The sequence below is a fragment of the Raphanus sativus genome, chromosome 8, assembly GCF_000801105.2.
Source record: "Raphanus sativus cultivar WK10039 chromosome 8, ASM80110v3, whole genome shotgun sequence".
Lineage (NCBI taxonomy): Eukaryota > Viridiplantae > Streptophyta > Magnoliopsida > Brassicales > Brassicaceae > Raphanus > Raphanus sativus.
In genome coordinates this window covers 9,518,212-9,536,544 of record NC_079518.1, presented here as the reverse complement: position 1 = coordinate 9,536,544, position 18,333 = coordinate 9,518,212, and the positions used below count along the sequence as shown (strand labels likewise).

At 36.8% G+C, this 18,333-nt stretch overlaps 3 protein-coding genes across 4 annotated transcripts; all 3 read left to right on the top strand.

The window, feature by feature from the left end:
• Positions 1-1,189: 1,189 nt before the first annotated feature.
• LOC108821265 (probable xyloglucan endotransglucosylase/hydrolase protein 17) lies at positions 1,190-3,014 on the top strand. Of its 2 annotated transcripts, XM_018594312.2 has the most exons (4): positions 1,190-1,498; positions 1,733-1,926; positions 2,018-2,102; positions 2,712-3,014. In XM_018594312.2, the coding sequence occupies exons 1-4, from the start codon at positions 1,223-1,225 to the stop codon at positions 3,012-3,014; spliced, it is 858 nt and encodes a 285-aa protein (XP_018449814.2). In that variant the 5' UTR covers positions 1,190-1,222. The 2 variants fall into 2 exon arrangements, with proteins under 2 accessions (XP_018449814.2, XP_018449816.1); XM_018594314.2 differs by lacking the exon at positions 2,712-3,014 and having other exon boundaries at positions 1,192-1,498; positions 2,018-2,504.
• A 10,590-nt stretch (positions 3,015-13,604) lies between these two features.
• LOC108819062 (xyloglucan endotransglucosylase/hydrolase protein 24) lies at positions 13,605-15,147 on the top strand. The gene is made up of 3 exons (XM_018592050.2): positions 13,605-13,940; positions 14,040-14,233; positions 14,517-15,147. The coding sequence occupies exons 1-3, from the start codon at positions 13,677-13,679 to the stop codon at positions 14,905-14,907; spliced, it is 849 nt and encodes a 282-aa protein (XP_018447552.2). The 5' UTR covers positions 13,605-13,676; the 3' UTR covers positions 14,908-15,147.
• A 569-nt stretch (positions 15,148-15,716) lies between these two features.
• On the top strand, positions 15,717-18,098 carry LOC108835419 (protein YIP4b). The gene is made up of 3 exons (XM_018608676.2): positions 15,717-16,326; positions 17,415-17,489; positions 17,588-18,098. The coding sequence occupies exons 1-3, from the start codon at positions 15,805-15,807 to the stop codon at positions 17,846-17,848; spliced, it is 858 nt and encodes a 285-aa protein (XP_018464178.1). The 5' UTR covers positions 15,717-15,804; the 3' UTR covers positions 17,849-18,098.
• The last annotated feature ends 235 nt before the right edge of the window (positions 18,099-18,333 follow it).

Sequence of the window (18,333 nt, the reverse complement as noted above, 5' to 3'; positions counted from 1 at the left end):
GAGCTCTCTCTGAGTTTGGTCACTCTTCCGGTTCGGAGCTAGCCATATACAAGTAGAATGATATCGTTTTGGCTAGCTACAACTTTAGTTAGTGGTTGACTCACGAATTCTGTATCGAAGTTGGTTTACGAAAGCATTCGAAAGTTGGTTTAATTTGGGGTACTAATCTCTAAAATGATGTATAGTTCACATGGACCAATGGACCGTAAACAGTTCCATATCCACGTGGTCACATGATTGAATATAGTGGGATTTGCTAACCTGAAACACGACTGCAACTAGATCACTATCACATAACTAAGATTTCGAAATTTGGGTAAAGAGAAACGAAATTTAGAGTCTATGTATGAATGGAACTTTTACGAACTCTTTATGTATGAAAATGCTGTTCTCTGCTCCCCAAAAGAACATAATGGCTTTCTCAAGGAAGAATAATCTGACAATCTGCCAAACTCACGAGCCGATAGTGCCCATCCAATGAGTACTAAAAAGTGATATCAAAAAGTGAGGTTAGTAACATATACCAACGATATCAACATGTTCTTGGATGAACTATGGGTTTTTTGAAAGGCCGACACAAGCCCACAAGCAAGCAGCGTGTCAATCTAACATCATATGCAAAGACAGAGATATAGAAGGCAGGCAATTTTTACTTTGTCACAGTTTGTTCATAGTTATGTTTTACAAATTTCAAGAGAGATTTTGATCAAACACAAGATTTAACGTTAACTTAAATTCAAAAAGAAAAAAACAAAGTCAAAACATCAAACCTTCCTTTTATGGATATATAAATGATATAGACCCAAAGTTTAAGGAAACTTTAATGCGTGTGTCTTTCTATTACGTTATAGGTTGGCTCCATCTGAACTTCAAAATAAACACAGACGTGTTTCTCTACAGACGGTTCTCGAACTTCGAAGCTGCGTTGACATATCAAAACATTAAGAACTGCCAATCTGATACAAATGTCTAAAAATTATTCGGTTCGTAACACTAAAGAAGTAATGAAATTATTTTTTTTAGTTTGATTCGTTTTTAACAGCAAAGAACGTATCAAATAATCAATATTAGAAAGCTGTGATCCAACGAGCCCAAAGCACATGCACCATTAATGATCAACCCCATGAAACTTCCATCTCTTCCGCTTCGTTTCCAGCATCTATATAAACTAATGTCACTTTCCCCAGGTTCCATCAACAATATACATCTGATATCTACAAAAATGAAGTCTTCTTGCAGTACAAGGTTTGCGTTCTTGGTTCTCTTTGTGGCACAATGTGTGTGCGTCTACGCCGGTAGCTTCCATAAAGATGTGAATATACATTGGGGTAATGGACGTGGAAAGATTCACGACAATGAAGGCAAACTTCTTTCTCTTTCGCTTGACAAAACCTCTGGATCTGGTTTTCAATCCAACCAAGAGTTTCTATATGGCAAAGCTGAGGTTCAGATGAAGCTTGTCCCTGGTAACTCTGCTGGAACAGTCACAACTTTCTATGTAAGTAACTTACAACTTTAAAGCATTCTCTTCATATTTTCATTTTTTCAAAAAAATATATGGGGGTATATATCTGGATCGATGCTCAACTAATCTCCTAAGGGGACAGTACCTGACGAGTAGTCTGGTCCATTTTCCAATGAGGCCATGGCTCCATTCTTTACATATTTTCATATTTGCTAGGTTGCATATAGTTAATAAGTTTGTTGGTGTTTTACGATGACTTTTGTGTAGCTCAAGTCCCATGGAAGTACGTGGGATGAGGTAGACTTCGAGTTCTTGGGAAACATTAGTGGTCATCCGTATACTCTCCATACTAATGTTTACACAAAAGGTTTAGGAGACAAAGAACAACAGTTTCATTTATGGTTTGACCCAACCGTTGACTTTCACACTTACTGCATCACATGGAACCCTCAAAGGATCATGTAAGCGTGTTCTCTAATCCCTTCTCATATGTTTTGAGACTACGTGTTCATGAATCAAGATTCTCACATTGTTCTTTTTTTTCATTTCCAGTTTTACAGTTGATGGCATTCCCATTAGAGAGTTCAAGAACTCCGAGTCTATTGGAGTACATTTCCCAAAGAGCCAACCAATGAGAGTCTACGCGAGCCTTTGGGAAGCTGAGCACTGGGCTACAAGGGGAGGATTAGAGAAAACAGATTGGTCAAAAGCTCCCTTCACTGCTTACTACAGAAACTACAACGTGGAAGGATGTGTTTTGGCTAATGGTAAATCATCTTGCCCCAGGAATTCCCATTGGTTTACTAAGAAACTCGGTAAGGGAGGTATGAATAAAGTGAAATGGGCGCAAAGAAAGTACATGGTTTATAACTACTGCACCGATAAGAAAAGGTTTCCTCACGGTGTTCCAGCAGTGTGCACTTAAATTACTATTGATTCTTGAATAAGTTATTTGGCATTGTCTTTGTAACTCAAAAGAGTGTTTCTTTCAATTGTTACTCATGTGCATGTGGGCATGTGTAAGATTTTTATATTAATAGTGAATAATATATTATGGAATCAAGAGTTTTCGTTACTAAAACTTTAACTGGCTCCACTTGATGCGTGTGAAAACTTGTAACCTATTCAGAGAGCACTGAGAAATGATCATTACAAAAATTACACAACAATTATCAGGACTAGTTTGTCAAAGTAAATCTCAAATATACTAACTTTCTCGTCCAAGCTTATAATTTCTCGCCCAAAGAACCAACCAATGAGGCTCTATGCGAGCCTTTGGGAAGCCGAGCATTGGGCTACAAGAGGAGGATTAGAGAAAACAGATTGGTCTAAAGCTCCTTTCACTGCTTTCTACAGAAACTACAATGTGGAAGGATGTGTTTGGGCTAATGGAAAATCATCTTGCCCTGGGAATTCTCCATGGTTCACTCAAAAAGTTGATTTGGCAGGTCAGAAAAAAATGAAATGGGCACAGAGTAAGTACATGATCTACACCTATTGCACCGATAAGAGAAGGTTTCCTCAAGGTGTTCCTGCAGTTTGCACTTAAATTATTGATTCTTTTGATTCGTGACTTGGCATTGTCATTGTTACTGGAATGAGTTTTATCTATTATCTATTCTATTAAAATAGAGTCCTAAATTTATCTACCATTAAAGTTGTCATTTAAGTTTTGGACTATTTCAAGTTTGGTAGGATGTTGTTTAATTATATTATATGCTACAATTAAATTAAAACCAGACTACTTAAATTAAACCAACAATGTACTCTAATATAAGTAAATCAAACGACTTATGTTCTATTAAACCAATCTTCCTGGGATTTTTAAATTAATCATGAAAAAGAGTGCATGAGGAAGGGCCACTAAGGCTAATAAAAACGAGAATTATGGTTTGAGTTATGCACATTTGATTGGAGCTAGATTGAACACGTGGTTTTGTGCATTCTGATATCGACCTAATCTTTGCGTGTATATATATATATATATATATATATATATATATTTATAAAACATATATATACATAGAGATGAATGTAGAATATCCATTCGAGTTTGGTTCGGATCTATTCGAGTTTCACATTTTTGGATGAAAGATTTTAGCCTCATCTGAGTAATTATAAATTTCGGTTATGGATCTTTGCGGATTCGTATAACCTATTTAAATTATTTTAAAATTTTAAAATTTAAATATTTTAAAAAAATTTCTCAAAATCTAAGAAAATAATATATAACAAATAAATTTAAATAATGTATGCCAAAGTACCTAACCTTAACACAACAATTAGTTTAGATTGAATATTTGGATGGAAAATTAATAGATATTCTAAATACTTTTGGTATTTTTTTACCTATTTTATATATTTAATTTTGACTATTTTTTATATTTTCAAGTATTTTGGACAATTTCATGATATCTTATATATTTTAAATATTTTTGGATATAATTCTGAAAATAATTAATATATTTAAGTATTTAAATCTGATTCTGATCGATTCGGATATCCGAGATATTTCGGTTCAGACCGGAGTTTGATTCTAATTTTATACCAAGTTTGAATCTTTAACCAGTTTCGGTTCAGATTCGTGATTATTTTTGTGGACCGGATTCGTTTTGATTTATCGGATTTGGGTTTTCTGCCAAGCCTCTATATTTCATTGAATAGATTTGTGGTTTGCCTTTGATAGCATTTGTTTGATTTAACTCTCAGTCATATTAAGATCATTCATAACAAAAAAAAAACTACGAGCTTATAAATTTCAAAGAATATATCATTTTTAATGGGAAAATTCAAACGTCTCCTCCTTTCTCGAGAATTTTTCATATTTTAATTTTTTTTTTAGCTTTTTAGTATAAATATAAATCACTTTTACTATTTTACAGTGATTTTTTTTTTCAAAAACTTAATGTAAATATATTTACATTCTTCAAATTAAAATCTGTATTTAAGAACTAATTAATGTACACATAATTTATCTTCAAATGATATTATAAACAAAAATTATCTTCCATTGTTTTTCAATGATTACAACTTAAGTAATAAAATCAGATATGATTGCTCCTACATTAGTAACACAGGTCCAAGCAACAAAATATTTAATCTAACAATTTAACATCCATAATAATTTAATTTACCGGTTTTATAAATCAAACAACAAAAAAACATAATCCGCGTTCTAACGCGGGTCAGAATCTAGTTTTCATTTATTTGTTGCTCCTATTATGTGTGTCAGTGTGTCTGGTGATTGTGTAAGATTTTTTAAAGTAACAACAAATAATAAATTATGGAAACAAGAGTATTCGTTTTTAGCAAAAAAAAAAAAAGAGTACTGTATTCGTTACCAAAACTTAAATGAAAATTTAATTCGTTTCACTGGATATGTTTAATAAATCTACAACAATGCTTGAGAAGAACATAACGGGGACAATCCAAAATTCAGCACATTATTCCGAAGTGTATTATTGCTCACCAGAAAAAAAAAACATTTTTAGGCTTGGTTTCAAGCTGGTTCGTTGAAATGGCTTGGCTTATAGCAGTAAGCATAGAAATGGATTGGCTTAGTAGTAAGACGGTAAACGTGGTATATATGCTCTAATGCTCATACTATATCCTTATCAAGAAGAGTTCACGAAACGAAGATCCACTATAGATCGAGAACATCGACTATAGTCAGAACCGTGCTCACCCTTGTAAAAGAAGGCAAGATCCATGTAGAAACTCCATTGCTAGTCGGTATACTCAATTTTTTTTTGAGTAAGGTATACTGGCAGAAAAGAAATGCTCGTCGAGTGGGAGGACGTAAGAGCTGCCCAAGTTATGGAAGCACCACAAGTTATGGTTATGGAAGTGATTTAACAAATATAAAAAATCCTGTGTTCTCAGATTCTAAAACGAGATTAGTACTAACCCGTCCTTAGTTATCATTGAAATTACCCAGCTGCTATTGTCTATTGAGCTTACTATTGTATTTGAAATTGTTGGTTCTGGCGATGTAAATCCATATATCCACCTGACAATTCAAAAAAAAAAGTTTTTAGGTCATGCTCTTCTCGGATAGGCTGTCAAATAATAAACAAAACATTAAGAAGTTGTTTTTTTTTTGTGTTTAGGCAAGAATATATAATATATATAATAATGAGTGAAATTTGCTGAAGAGTTATGTACACATGTGGATAATAACAATATTGATAGTTTATTAGTGAAGATTAGAGTTCAGAAAATGATCATAGTAACATTATTATTATATTATTATTGGCCATTATCAAGTATGAAAAGGACATGGAGACTTTTATAGGACAAACCAAAATAATTGGTGTTAAATGCTAATTACGCTTATCCATTGAGATCAGCTGGTTAATGAAAATGACACTCAGCCTATCGTTTTTTAAACGCTTCACAACGATCTATGTTTGACAGTATTTGACGGTATGCTCTACACCATAATGAAATCTCTTATAATATCTATAGAGAGAAGGCTCAATACATTGTTATTAGGTATACAAAGAGTATTTATACAAAGGATGTACGTAGGTATAAGACAAGTATTTAGTAATTACAAGTAAGGACTAAAGTATCTCATATTTCCTTAACACGCCCCCTCAAAATGGTGGTGCTTGCGAAACACCAATCTTGCTCCTGATGCTCTGAAACGGTGCTCGTGCCAAAGGCTTCGTAAAGCCATCTGCAAGTTGATCTTTCGTCAAGACGTGGACAACACGTAACACGCCAGTTTGTATCTGACCACGAACAAAGTGAAAGTCGATAGCTATATGTTTCATTCGTGAGTGAAACACCGGGTTAGCACATAAGTATGTGGCTCCAATGTTGTCGCAGTATACTGTAGGTGTGGTTGGAATCTTAATCCCGAGCTCAGTGAGAAGAGAACAAATCCAACGAAGCTCAGAAGCTGTGTTGGCGACAGCACGATACTCGGCTTCGGTCGAAGAACGAGCCACACCTTTCTGCTTTTTAGACGTCCAAGAGACAGGGTGCGAACCAATGTAGACAATATATCCATTGGTAGAGACATAGTCGTCAGAGTCACCCGCCCAATCAGCATCTGAATATGCATGAAGAGTAGTAGTAGCCTGCTTGCGCAAAAAGATTCCATGTGATAAGGTGCCAGAGAGATATCGAAGAACTCTTTTAAGAGCTTGCCAATGATCTGTCGTCGGTTGATGCATGAACTGAGATAAGCGGTTGACTGCATATGATATATCAGGGCGAGTTAGTGCCAGATATTGCAAACTACCAACAAGCTTTCTGTATTCATGAGGATCAGGTAGCACCGATCCAGAGTTCAAAGTAAGCTTCGGATGCGTCGGGAGAGGGGTGGCGACTGGTTTAGCGTGAAGCATGTTTGCCTTGAGAAGAAGATCTGTAATGTACTTGCGCTGCATCAAGTGAAGACCATGAGTTGTTCTTATGGTTTCAATACCCAAGAAGTAACTTAGATTTCCCATGTCCTTGATAGAAAAGCGAGTAGCAAGGCTCTCAATGACTTGTTGAACCAACTGAGAATCACTTCCTGTAACCAAAATATCATCTACATAAACAAGAACATAGATGAACTTCCCTTGATACTTGAGGATAAAGAGCGAAGTATCAGAGACGGAGTTGTGAAAACCAGAGGAGAGCAGGAAGGATTTAAGCTCAGAGTACCAGGCCCGTGGAGCCTGTTTCAAGCCATAAATGGCTTTCCGTAGACGGCAAACGTGCGTAGGACGATTAGGATCAACAAAACCTGGTGGCTGAGACATGAATACTTCTTCATTCAGGTGTCCCTGCAGGAAAGCTGTATTGACATCAATCTGGCGAATTGGCCAGTCATTGTTAACCGCGATGCCCAAAACTATCTGAATCGTAGTTGCCTTGATGACTGGGCTGAAGGTATCGGTGTAATCGATTCCAAGCTGTTGATGAAACCCTTTTGCCACAATACGAGCCTTATATTTGTCAATACTCCCATCAGGTTTGTATTTTATCGTAAATACCCAACGGCAACCGACGATATTCATCGTCTCTGCAACTGCTTCAAGGTCCCACGTATGGTTCTCTGTAGTGGAGTTAAATTCAGAACTCATAGCTTTCCTCCAATGCTCGTGTTTGATTGCCTGCTGCCAAGTCGAGGGTATCCAGTGTGGATCACATTGAACAGTGGCAGTAAGATTATACCTCGTAGCCGGTTTAACAATGTTGTTCCGAGACCGTGTAGTCATAGAGTGTCGCGGTGCTTCTGGCTGTGGTTCCGGTACAGGCTGTGGTGCCGGTACTGGTTGTGGTTCCAGTACGACAGCTGGCGCAGGAGAAGCGTGAGCAGGAGATGCAGGTTCAGGAGACAGAGTAGGCGGAGACACGGAAGCTGGTGTCGATGTCGCAGTCGGTGTAGCACTACCAGATGACATTTGCGACGGTTGTGGTGAGGAACCACTAGTGGAACTTTGGTCGTCCAGAGACACAGTGGGCGACTGTATGAACGACGGAGACACAGGAACGGTTGTAAAGGGAGGAAACGAAGATGGGGGAACAGAGTCGGAGGGAACAGAGGGTGGTTTGGTAAGCTGAACAAAAGGAAATTGGGTTTCATTGAACCTGACATGGCGGGATATATAGACACGACCTGAGACTGGTTCTAGACACTGGTAGGCACTTTGGGTGAGAGAATATCCAACAAAGACACAAGGGGAGGAACGATGTTCTAGCTTATTGGGTGCATATGGTCTTAACCATGGATAGCAAAGGCATCCATAAGTTCTCAGTTTATGGTAGTTAGGCAAGATGCCAAAGAGCTTTTGATAGGGAGAGATGTTGGATAGAACAGGGGTTGGAAGTCTATTTATGAGGAAGACAGCCGTAGCAAATGCTGATGGCCAATGGGTAAGAGGCATATCGGCTTTGGACAGGAGAGATAAACCAGTCTCAACAACATGTCTGTGTTTTCTTTCTGACAGACCATTGTGTTCAGGAGTGTGAGGGGGGGTTGTAAGATGAGAGATTCCATGAGTGGAAAGAAAGTGGCGGAGAGCTATGAACTCTCCACCATTATCAGTGTATAGGTTGCGAAGTTTGGTTTGGAACTTGGTTTCAGCTAAGGGTTTAAAGGTTAGGAAGATCTCTTTGACTTGAGATTTTGCAGTGAGAGGGAAGAGCCATGTATAACGAGTAAAATGATCTACTAAAACAAGATAGTATTTGTAGTTTTCAGTGGAAGGTATTGGTGATTGCCATACATCAGAGAAGACATATTCAAGAGGATGAGTTGAAACAATAGTACTTTGATGAAAAGGAAGCTTTTGGGTCTTATTAAGGAGGCAATCATTGCAAGGAGAAACATTTGAAGTTTTATTGAAACATGGCAGAGAAAAATTTGAAACAATCGATTTGAGGGTAGCAGAAGAAGGGTGGCCTAATCTCTGGTGCCAGTGAAAGATAGTGGTTTTGGTATCAGGGTAAGAGGCATGAGAAGCGGACGGTTTGGGAACAGAGAGAGGCCATTCATACAAGTCACCCTTCGTGTGTCCTTGAAGCAACCGGATTCCCGTTGTGAGATCCTTCACCTGAAAACAAGAAGGAAAGAATTCCACAGAGACTTGATTAGCATTACATAATCTATAAACTGAGATCAAGTTCTTGTTCACACGCGGCACACATAGAACATCTTGCAATTGCAGAGGCTTAGATGGCGTTAGTAAAGAAGCAGAGCCAGTATGAGTGATACTTAAACCTGAACCATCAGCTATGGCAACTTCTTCACCACCACCATATGGTTGATGTAGTGCCAAGTTATTGAGGTCTGAGGTAAGGTGATGTGTAGCACCACTATCAAGAAGCCACGCATTAGGATTGTAAACTGATGTTTGAGCTACATTAGCCCGTGGCTGCCAAGAGGTGGAGGGGGGAGTCATCTGTTGCGGATTCATATAAGCCAAGTTTCCACCATGAAGTTGGGGACAGCGTCGAGCACTGTGTCCAAAGAGACTACAAATTTGACACTTCCCTTGATAGCCACCACCACCACCACGAGGCTGAGATTGTTGAGAGTTCAAGTTCAACGGTTGCTGGTGCTGAGAGTAACCTCCACGATAGCCTCCACGACGATAGGCATTACTGTGATTGCGGTTGTTGTGAGCTGGGCCCTTGTAGTTCGTGAGGTTGGCCGAAACAGGAGCAGGGGAGGCAGCAACGGAAGTGAGTTGAAGCTTGGCTTCGTGGTTAAGAAGTTTTTCATGGATCTCAGTGAGAGATGGAGGAGTATCACGCCCTTCGATTTGATCTGCAACAGTCTTGTAATCGTCCGGGAGTCCATTAAGAATGTGTTCAATTTGATCTTCAGCATCAAGAGGCTTGCCAAGCAAGGCCAGTTCATCAAAGCGAGTGGTGAGTCCTTGATAGTACTCATCAATAGGTTTAACACCTTTCTTCCAGGAGCGAAGCTGGTTCCTGATCTGCTGAACATGACCACGACTTGGCTTCGCATAGGTTGCTTGGAGAGTACTCCAGATTTCTGCAGCTGTTGTTGCAGTGGAGAGAATCGGCTGCAAGGTCACAGTGATTGCTCCAAGAAGGGAACTGTAGATCAATCGATCTTGGCGCTTCCACAAGGTGTAGGAGGGGTTTGTTTGAAGTGATCCATCAGCAGCGGTAATGGTGACGGCAGGAACAACTCCAGATCCATCAATGAAGCTAGCCAGATCATATCCATCAAGAAGAGCAAGGACTTGTCTACTCCACATGAGAAAGTTGGAGCTGGTAAGCTTGGTAACATTTGTCATGTTAAGGTTGAGAAGAGTGGTGGTATTGGAGACAGTAATGGTCTCGTTATGAAGAGCCGGAGAGGTACTGGAGCTACCAGACATGGTGATGCTCGATGAAGGTTTTTGAAAAATAGAAAAGAGGCGGCTTAGTTAGATGTAGGTGGCTCTGATACCATATAGAGAGAAGGCTCAATACATTGTTATTAGGTATACAAAGAGTATTTATACAAAGGATGTACGTAGGTATAAGACAAGTATTTAGTAATTACAAGTAAGGACTAAAGTATCTCATATTTCCTTAACAATATCTTCCTCAATGATCTGCATAATTTGCATTTTTGGAATTTGAACATATATTATGGTGTAGAAATATTATTGAACTTTTATTTAGACCACTGAACCAAAAAAACTTCTCTCAGCCCATCGATCTAGGAAAAAATAACGAGGATATTTGGTTAGGCCACACAGTGTGTTCTGTAACAAATGTCGATGAATGGTTCTAAATAATTGTGTGGTTATATGGTGAGAGTCGTGAGACTACACTCTGTCTTCTATAACTTTCTATAACTTTGCATGCATTGACGAATGCATTATCATCACCAGGGCTTCACAAAATATCAGTAAATTTTTATTCTATTCGTTATCCATTTCGATCAAAAATTTAAATCTCTATAATTCGACGAGGCAAATCAAATACTATAATGGAATATCTATAAGAAATAAAGTAAATCACAAATACTAATATTTTTAGGAACAAATATCTGATCCGATCTGTTATATGCATATAAATACATATATTTAAAGATTTATATATATAAGTTATACATATATTATATTTCAGATAACTTTTGAAGTATTTTTATTTACTAAATTTATTATGTTAGTTATTATAATTTTTAAAAGTAAATAAATTATTTTTGCAATAAATTATTTTAATTTTATATTATTTTGGTTTTTATTTATTTATTATTTATTTATTTTTACGAGTCTAATCGGATATCCGATCAAAAATCTAAATTTTTTTGGATATTCGATACACAAAATATCTAAATGATAGTGAATCGAATCGGATCAGATAATTGATTATTCGGACCGGATTACGAATATCTCCATAATCTCGGATATATGATTCGTGTCCATCCCTATCATCAGTCATCACTCATTAGTCTCATCTTCTTTGACCAAAACATCTAAACGTTTAAACATGTAATGGTGGTGATAAATAGGACCGGAATTGACAAGACCATACATAGCTGTCCGAGTTATGGGTTTGTTAAAATGAATTATATGGTGAACTGAATTAACAGTAAGATTAGGCCCCTGATTAAGAATTCTGATGAGCCATCACACTTAGAAATTAATTTCATAATGACACAGCTATAAAGTTCAGTGGGACCAAGTTGATGTTTGGTTAGGCAGTCCAAATCAAAATTTCCATATCTCATCCAATGATTCCTATTCATATGTGTATATAGCTTTAGTTACGTAGCCACCCCATCTTAGTTCTTATGGTCGGATGGTCCATACTATTACTTACTCAAAACTCAAAAGTATATATACTATTATTAAAATCAAGCTGTCTTGTGCACTAAACTCAAATCATGTCAGTCTAATAATGAATTGAATTTGTTTGACAAACGTTACTATTTTATTAGTGGAGTTTTTTTCTACAAATACTTTTGATTAGTGGAGTTCGTATATCATGCTTTCTTTTAAAGAATTTTAAGCTATGGTTCTATTATGTGAGGAACTTGACATTCAATCTCAAGTATCAATATAATAAATAAATAAATAAACAGGATATGATGTTGTCTTAGAGTTGGATACAAATTGTTTTTTTTTTTTTGACTAAAACAAATTGTTTGGTAACAAATTATATTAGTCGATAGATAACCTATAGTTTATGAAATTAGTTGGCAATTATATGAAAATTCAATATGAAATTTTGGAAATGACCATTTATTAGTACTTTTGGCATGAAAACAGAAGACAAAATTAGCAAAAACAATTGCGATACTGATCGTTGCTGGTTCCTTTAAACGAACAGATGAGGATGAAAACAGCTTTGGTGCTTGAAGAAAATAGCATTCGAGTTTGGACCGCTATTCTTAGTCATTTCCAATAAATATCAGTAGTTGTCCTCACGTAACCTTAAATTTAGTTTATTTGTGGTTTCCTTGATTTAATTCTGGAAAAATTAACATTCATAACCATAAAAATGTAATTACGTAATTATATAGAGAGTATTATTAAAGTATTATATATATTTTATGTAAAATGTTCTTTTTGTCCCTTTATAAAATAATAAATAAATATGTAATATGAGTATATGACAGTGCATCTCACTTTCTCATTTTATTTTATAAAAGTTCAGAATTTTTATTTATTTGTTGCAATGGAACATCTTTATTTAGTCCCTTCATTAATTAGTGACCAACCAAAAGAAATTGGTATTGTCCTTTTTGTTTAAAAAGAGAGAAAAATAGAGCGTGTCTATTCTCCTACTTGCACCTTCGTTGACGCAATCAGATCTTTAACCCATACAACTAAACTCTTACTTTTCTTCGTTGCTTCTACTCCTCAAATCACACAATGCCAATATAGTTTTTTAATCACATCATAACAATATATATGGGCTGCCAAAAAAATATGTACGATTAAAAAGCTTGATGTTGAATGCATGTAGAAAAGTTCGACTTGAGAGTCAAAGCAAGTTGTTTTATTCCAGAAACATGGTCCAGTTACGCCTCAATAATTGGATACATACAAACTCTGAAACAAAACAAAAAGGAAAAGGTTATATAAAAGAAATATTCTCCTCAAATTTCAACTATAGTTTGGGAATTTTTCAAAAAAAAAAAAAAACTATAGTTTGGGAATTTGAAGTCGAACAATTTCACACGTAATGTTCCTCTAGACCCCTTATTTTTGTCTCTCATATAGGCCTCTACGTAGTGATTTAGGATGTACTAAAACATTTGATTTTGGTAATCTTGTGCAGTTTATAATATACATATATACAAAGCATGCACCAATTATATAGCAAACTATTACTTAATTTCCTCAGTAAAAAGTTTTAACCCAAAGAAAAGTTTATATCAGTTTTCTATATAAGAAGTAAAATAAAATAGATAATTTATATCTAACGATGTGCCCATGTTGATAATGAATATAACTTATTCTATTTTCCAAAAAAAAACTTCATTATCTCTATATAAAAATTTAAAGGATGGTAAAATAATATGTTTACCAAATGATGGAGGTACTCAAGACTCCAGCTGTGATACATCTTGCATGCAATATTGCAATGTCTTGATATGAGCCTCATTTTGTTCACCCACTCTCTTCTCATTTATTTTATTAAGTACTCTTTATTATTACTTCTCCTCCCACTATATATACGATCTTCGCTTTTATCTCTTCCTCACATTCCTCACCAAACACACGCACACACAAAGATGTCTTCTTTCAAAATATACTTCTTCTCAGCTCTACTCGCGGCTGCGTTTTCAGCCTCGGCAGCTGACTTCAACAGCGACGTCAACGTAGCATGGGGAAACGGCCGTGGGAAGATACTCAACAACGGCCAGCTTCTTACTCTCATCTTAGACAAGGCCTCTGGTTCTGGTTTTCAGTCCAAAGCAGAGTATTTGTTCGGAAAGATCGATATGCAGATTAAGCTAGTTCCCGGTAACTCGGCAGGAACAGTAACAACTTTCTACGTAAGTAACTTAACCTAGGATTGTTTTTTTATGTGATTTAGATTGATTATTTTGAAGAGGTTATCTTGATAATTGTGTGTTTGTTTATCTAACTTGCAGCTGAAGTCAGAAGGATCAGCTTGGGATGAGATTGATTTTGAGTTCTTAGGTAATATGAGTGGAGATCCTTATACTTTACATACTAATGTTTACACTCAAGGTAAAGGTGACAAAGAACAACAGTTCCATCTCTGGTTTGACCCAACCGCAAACTTCCACACTTACTCAATCCTCTGGAACCCTCAAAGAATCATGTAAGTAAAAAATCCCACCTTTCTTCCTACGCAAGTATGACTCAATGACACCCTAATTAGGGTTTATTTATGTTTTTTATCCGCATCCCCCAAACCGATCCTAATAAACATAGCTAAATGAAGCATTAGCATTGCGCCCCAATTTTTTAGACAATATATATGAAGATAAGTCCTTAAATCGTTTTTAAAAAAAATACTAAAATTCTTAATAAATTGTTTAAAGCTTAAAGGGTCAACACTTTATTATCTGATATGTTCTGTATATTTTCTTTCTTTTGCTCAGATGGACCGTCGATAATACACCGATTAGAGAGTTCAAGAACTCTGAGCCGCTCGGTGTTTTGTTTCCAAAGAGCAAGCCGATGAGAATGTACGCGAGTTTATGGAACGCAGATGATTGGGCAACTAGAGGCGGTCTGGTTAAAACAGATTGGTCCAAAGCTCCTTTCGTGGCTTCTTACAGGGAAATTAAGTGTGATGGGTGTATTCATGCCAACGGAAGGTCGTCTTGTAGCTCGACGAGACCAACCTCTAATTGGTACACTCAACAAATGGATTCGACGAGCCAAACTAGGCTCAGGTGGGTCCAGAAGAATTACATGATCTACAATTATTGTACGGATAGTAAGAGGTTCCCACAGGGAATCCCTCGGGAATGTGCAACAAGCGCATAGACTTTAAAACCATTCTATATATATATATACATATATTCTCTATGTTCCTCTGCTTTCTTTTTCTTCTATGTGAATGCTCTGTTACTTCTTTTTGTGTTTGATTCTTGATTCTTGTGAATGTATATCTTTGTGCAATAAAGCAAAGGGTGTGTCTACTTATGTAAGATATGTCGTTTGTGTAAGAAAAATATCTCAATGTTCAAAAAAAAAAAATCTTCTATGAAAATGATAGTTCTTTTATATACTGTACATAAAAATGATGATTTGCTTCACTTATATTGTAAACACTACGTGAAACGTGTTAAATGCATCTCAAAATGCAATGACTGAAAAAATCTCAATATAAAAACTAATCAAATTTTGTTTATTACTCCTTCCATTTTTAAAGATAATTTTAAATAAATAATTATGTTTATTCAATTACCATTAATTTAAATTTATTGTAAATTGATGATTAAAATATATTTATAATAAAAATATAATTTGATATTAATATGTGTAAAACATGGTAAAAAACTACAATTTCAAAACGGAAATAGTAAAGAATTCATCAAAAATTACAAATATTACAAAAATATACCAATATTGATTTTTCTATCAACATATATATCTTTATCACATGATTACATATAATGAGATTTGATAATAGATCTTCTAACTTTAAGATTTAATAACAATAACAAGTCATATATAATTTGCAAACTTACTTAAAAATCCCATCAAGAGTTGAATCAACACATAATCAAGCAAACGACGTCGCATCCTCACACGGTGTCGTTTTCGCAGGTACCTTCCTTTTAGTAATTAATTAATACTCTCGCTTCAACGTCAGATCTGATTCAAACCTCTTCACCGACATCAAAAAAAAGCTCCGGCGAAACCTAACCAATCTCAAGAATGTCTCACAACGACACGATTCCGCTTTACCAGTCGTCCCAATCAGACATCGACGAGATCGAGAACATGATGAACGGCGGCGGATTCCAATCAGGTCCCGGAACCGTCCTCCCAGCTCGTCCACCCAGCCCCACCCGTCCCTCCATACCCGTCTCCTCCTCCTCCTCTCCTTTCGTCCAATCCAATCTCCCCCCGCCTCCGCCGTCTTCCTCCTCCTCCGCCTCCCAGAAAGTGACGCCCGTCCCAGCCCCTCCGTCGCTTCCGCCTTCAGTTAACTTCGGAAGCTCGGAAGGCTCGAAGACCACGGGATTCGGATCTCCGCCGAACACGTTGACGGAGCCGGTGTGGGATACGGTGAAGAGGGATCTGTGTCGGATCGTGAGTAATCTGAAGCTGGTGGTGTTTCCGAATCCGAATAGGGAGGATCCGGGCAAGGCCCTTAGGGATTGGGATCTGTGGGGTCCCTTTTTCTTCATCGTTTTCTTGGGCCTTACGCTTTCCTGGTCTGCCTCCGTCAAGAAGGTAAAAATCAAAAAGCTTAGCTTTAAAAGTGCCCTTATCGGTAAAGGTGGCATCTTGGCGTGATTTTGCTAAGGCAAATCCCTAGACACTGCATTGCTGTTTTAGCTTTTGATTAAACACAGAGAACTCTGATTCGGTGAACAGTAAACAGCACAATGTGGTGCTCTCTTACTTGTAGTTTTGAGTTTTCATGGCTCTCTACTCTCTTGCCTGAGCAGCATTTGATGTCTATGATCCGATATTGCGCATCATTAACCATATTGTAAAGTTCAATACTAAATGTTGTAGTCACGTAAGCTTATGTGGCCAAAACGATGGTTGTGGACTGTCTACCATAAACCGATGGTTTGTTACAATGGAATCATGAAACCTTTTTGAAGTCATGTTATAGGTGACATCTTTCTGGATTGAGACTTGAGAGTTTCTCTCGAATGATGCTTCTAGTGGCATTGCTCCTAGTTTTGATTTCTTAGGCTAAGGAATCCATAGACACTGCACTGCTGTCAGGTTTTGGTTTTGACACGTAGAGCTGATTCAGTGAGCAAGAACCAACGCATATTGTGCTCTCTTGCTTGTAATTTTGAGTTTCATCGCTCTCCCTTGTCTTGCCTTTCCAGCATTTTATGTCTAGGATCCGGTATAGAATTAACCATATTGTCAAAAACTAACCTTTTAAGTGTTGTAGTTTCGTAAGCTTATGTGGGGAAAACGATGGTTGTGGTCGGTTTTTCAGATATTCCTGCTTGAAAATGGTTTCTGTAGTGACATTTATACTGAGTAAGAAAATGTGAAATCAATAGATTAGAAGAAGTCTGTTTTGTTCTTTTTGTTGTGTTTGAATGCATTTGATATAGGCGTCATATATCTTTGCTTGCTTTTGTCAATGTGTAAACTTATAATCTTTTAGTCATATGGATATAAGCCACATCTGTGTTTCATTTCGATCTAAAATCGTCTTTTCTTTGCATTTTTCATCCCGGGCTTGAGTCCCTAAAGTCATACAGCATTACCTATGTACATCTGTTAGACGAACGAACCGTTCATTGTTTACTGCATTTGATCTTATTCTTTTCCTCTGTAATCTTCAGTCCGAAGTGTTTGCAGTGGCATTTGCACTACTTGCAGCTGGAGCAGTGATCCTCACACTAAATGTGCTGCTCCTGGTAAGTACTCATCTGATTCATCTAGTAATACAGCCGAAGTTTTGGTTTTTGAACTTCTCGTTTTCACTGTCCTTAACAATATGCTGCAATATATACAGGGGGGACATATAATCTTCTTCCAAAGTCTAAGCCTTTTGGGCTACTGTCTGTTCCCACTGGACGTTGGAGCAGTGATCTGCATGTTGAAGGACAACGTTATACTCAAAATGATCGTAGTCACTGTGACTCTTGCCTGGAGCTCGTGGGCCGCTTATCCTTTCATGAGCGCAGCCGTGAACCCAAGAAGAAAGGCTCTCGCACTTTACCCGGTCTTCCTCATGTATGTGTCTGTTGGGTTCTTGATCATTGCCATTGATTGATTCGATCTTGAAAAACAGAAAATCAGAGATATGTTCTGTGATTCAGCTTCGAAAATCATTTGGTATACAGAGTAGAATAGAAGTTTCTCAATCCGTGAACTAATGAGATCATATGTATAATGTGTTCTTTTAACACTTTTTTTGGTTTTGTTAAACTCTGGTTCGACTTCATATGTTTTTTGCTCCTTGTATGAAACTTGCGGTTCTTTTTGGGAAGGTACATATAATATATATATAAGACCTTGATATATTTGTATGCTTCGAAATTGGTTATAGTCTCATAGAAGATCTTCAATCCATTGCTATGTTTTTTAAATTTCATTGCTGTGTTCTATTTTAAGAGGTAAAATAATGGCGATATGTTTAGTATAACACCTAATCACAAAGATGAGTCATTAACATTTGACTATCTATCTTATTAAAACAGGAATATTACAACTTTTTCTAGGTGGATTTTTAAAGGTGGATCTTATATATTTAAATTA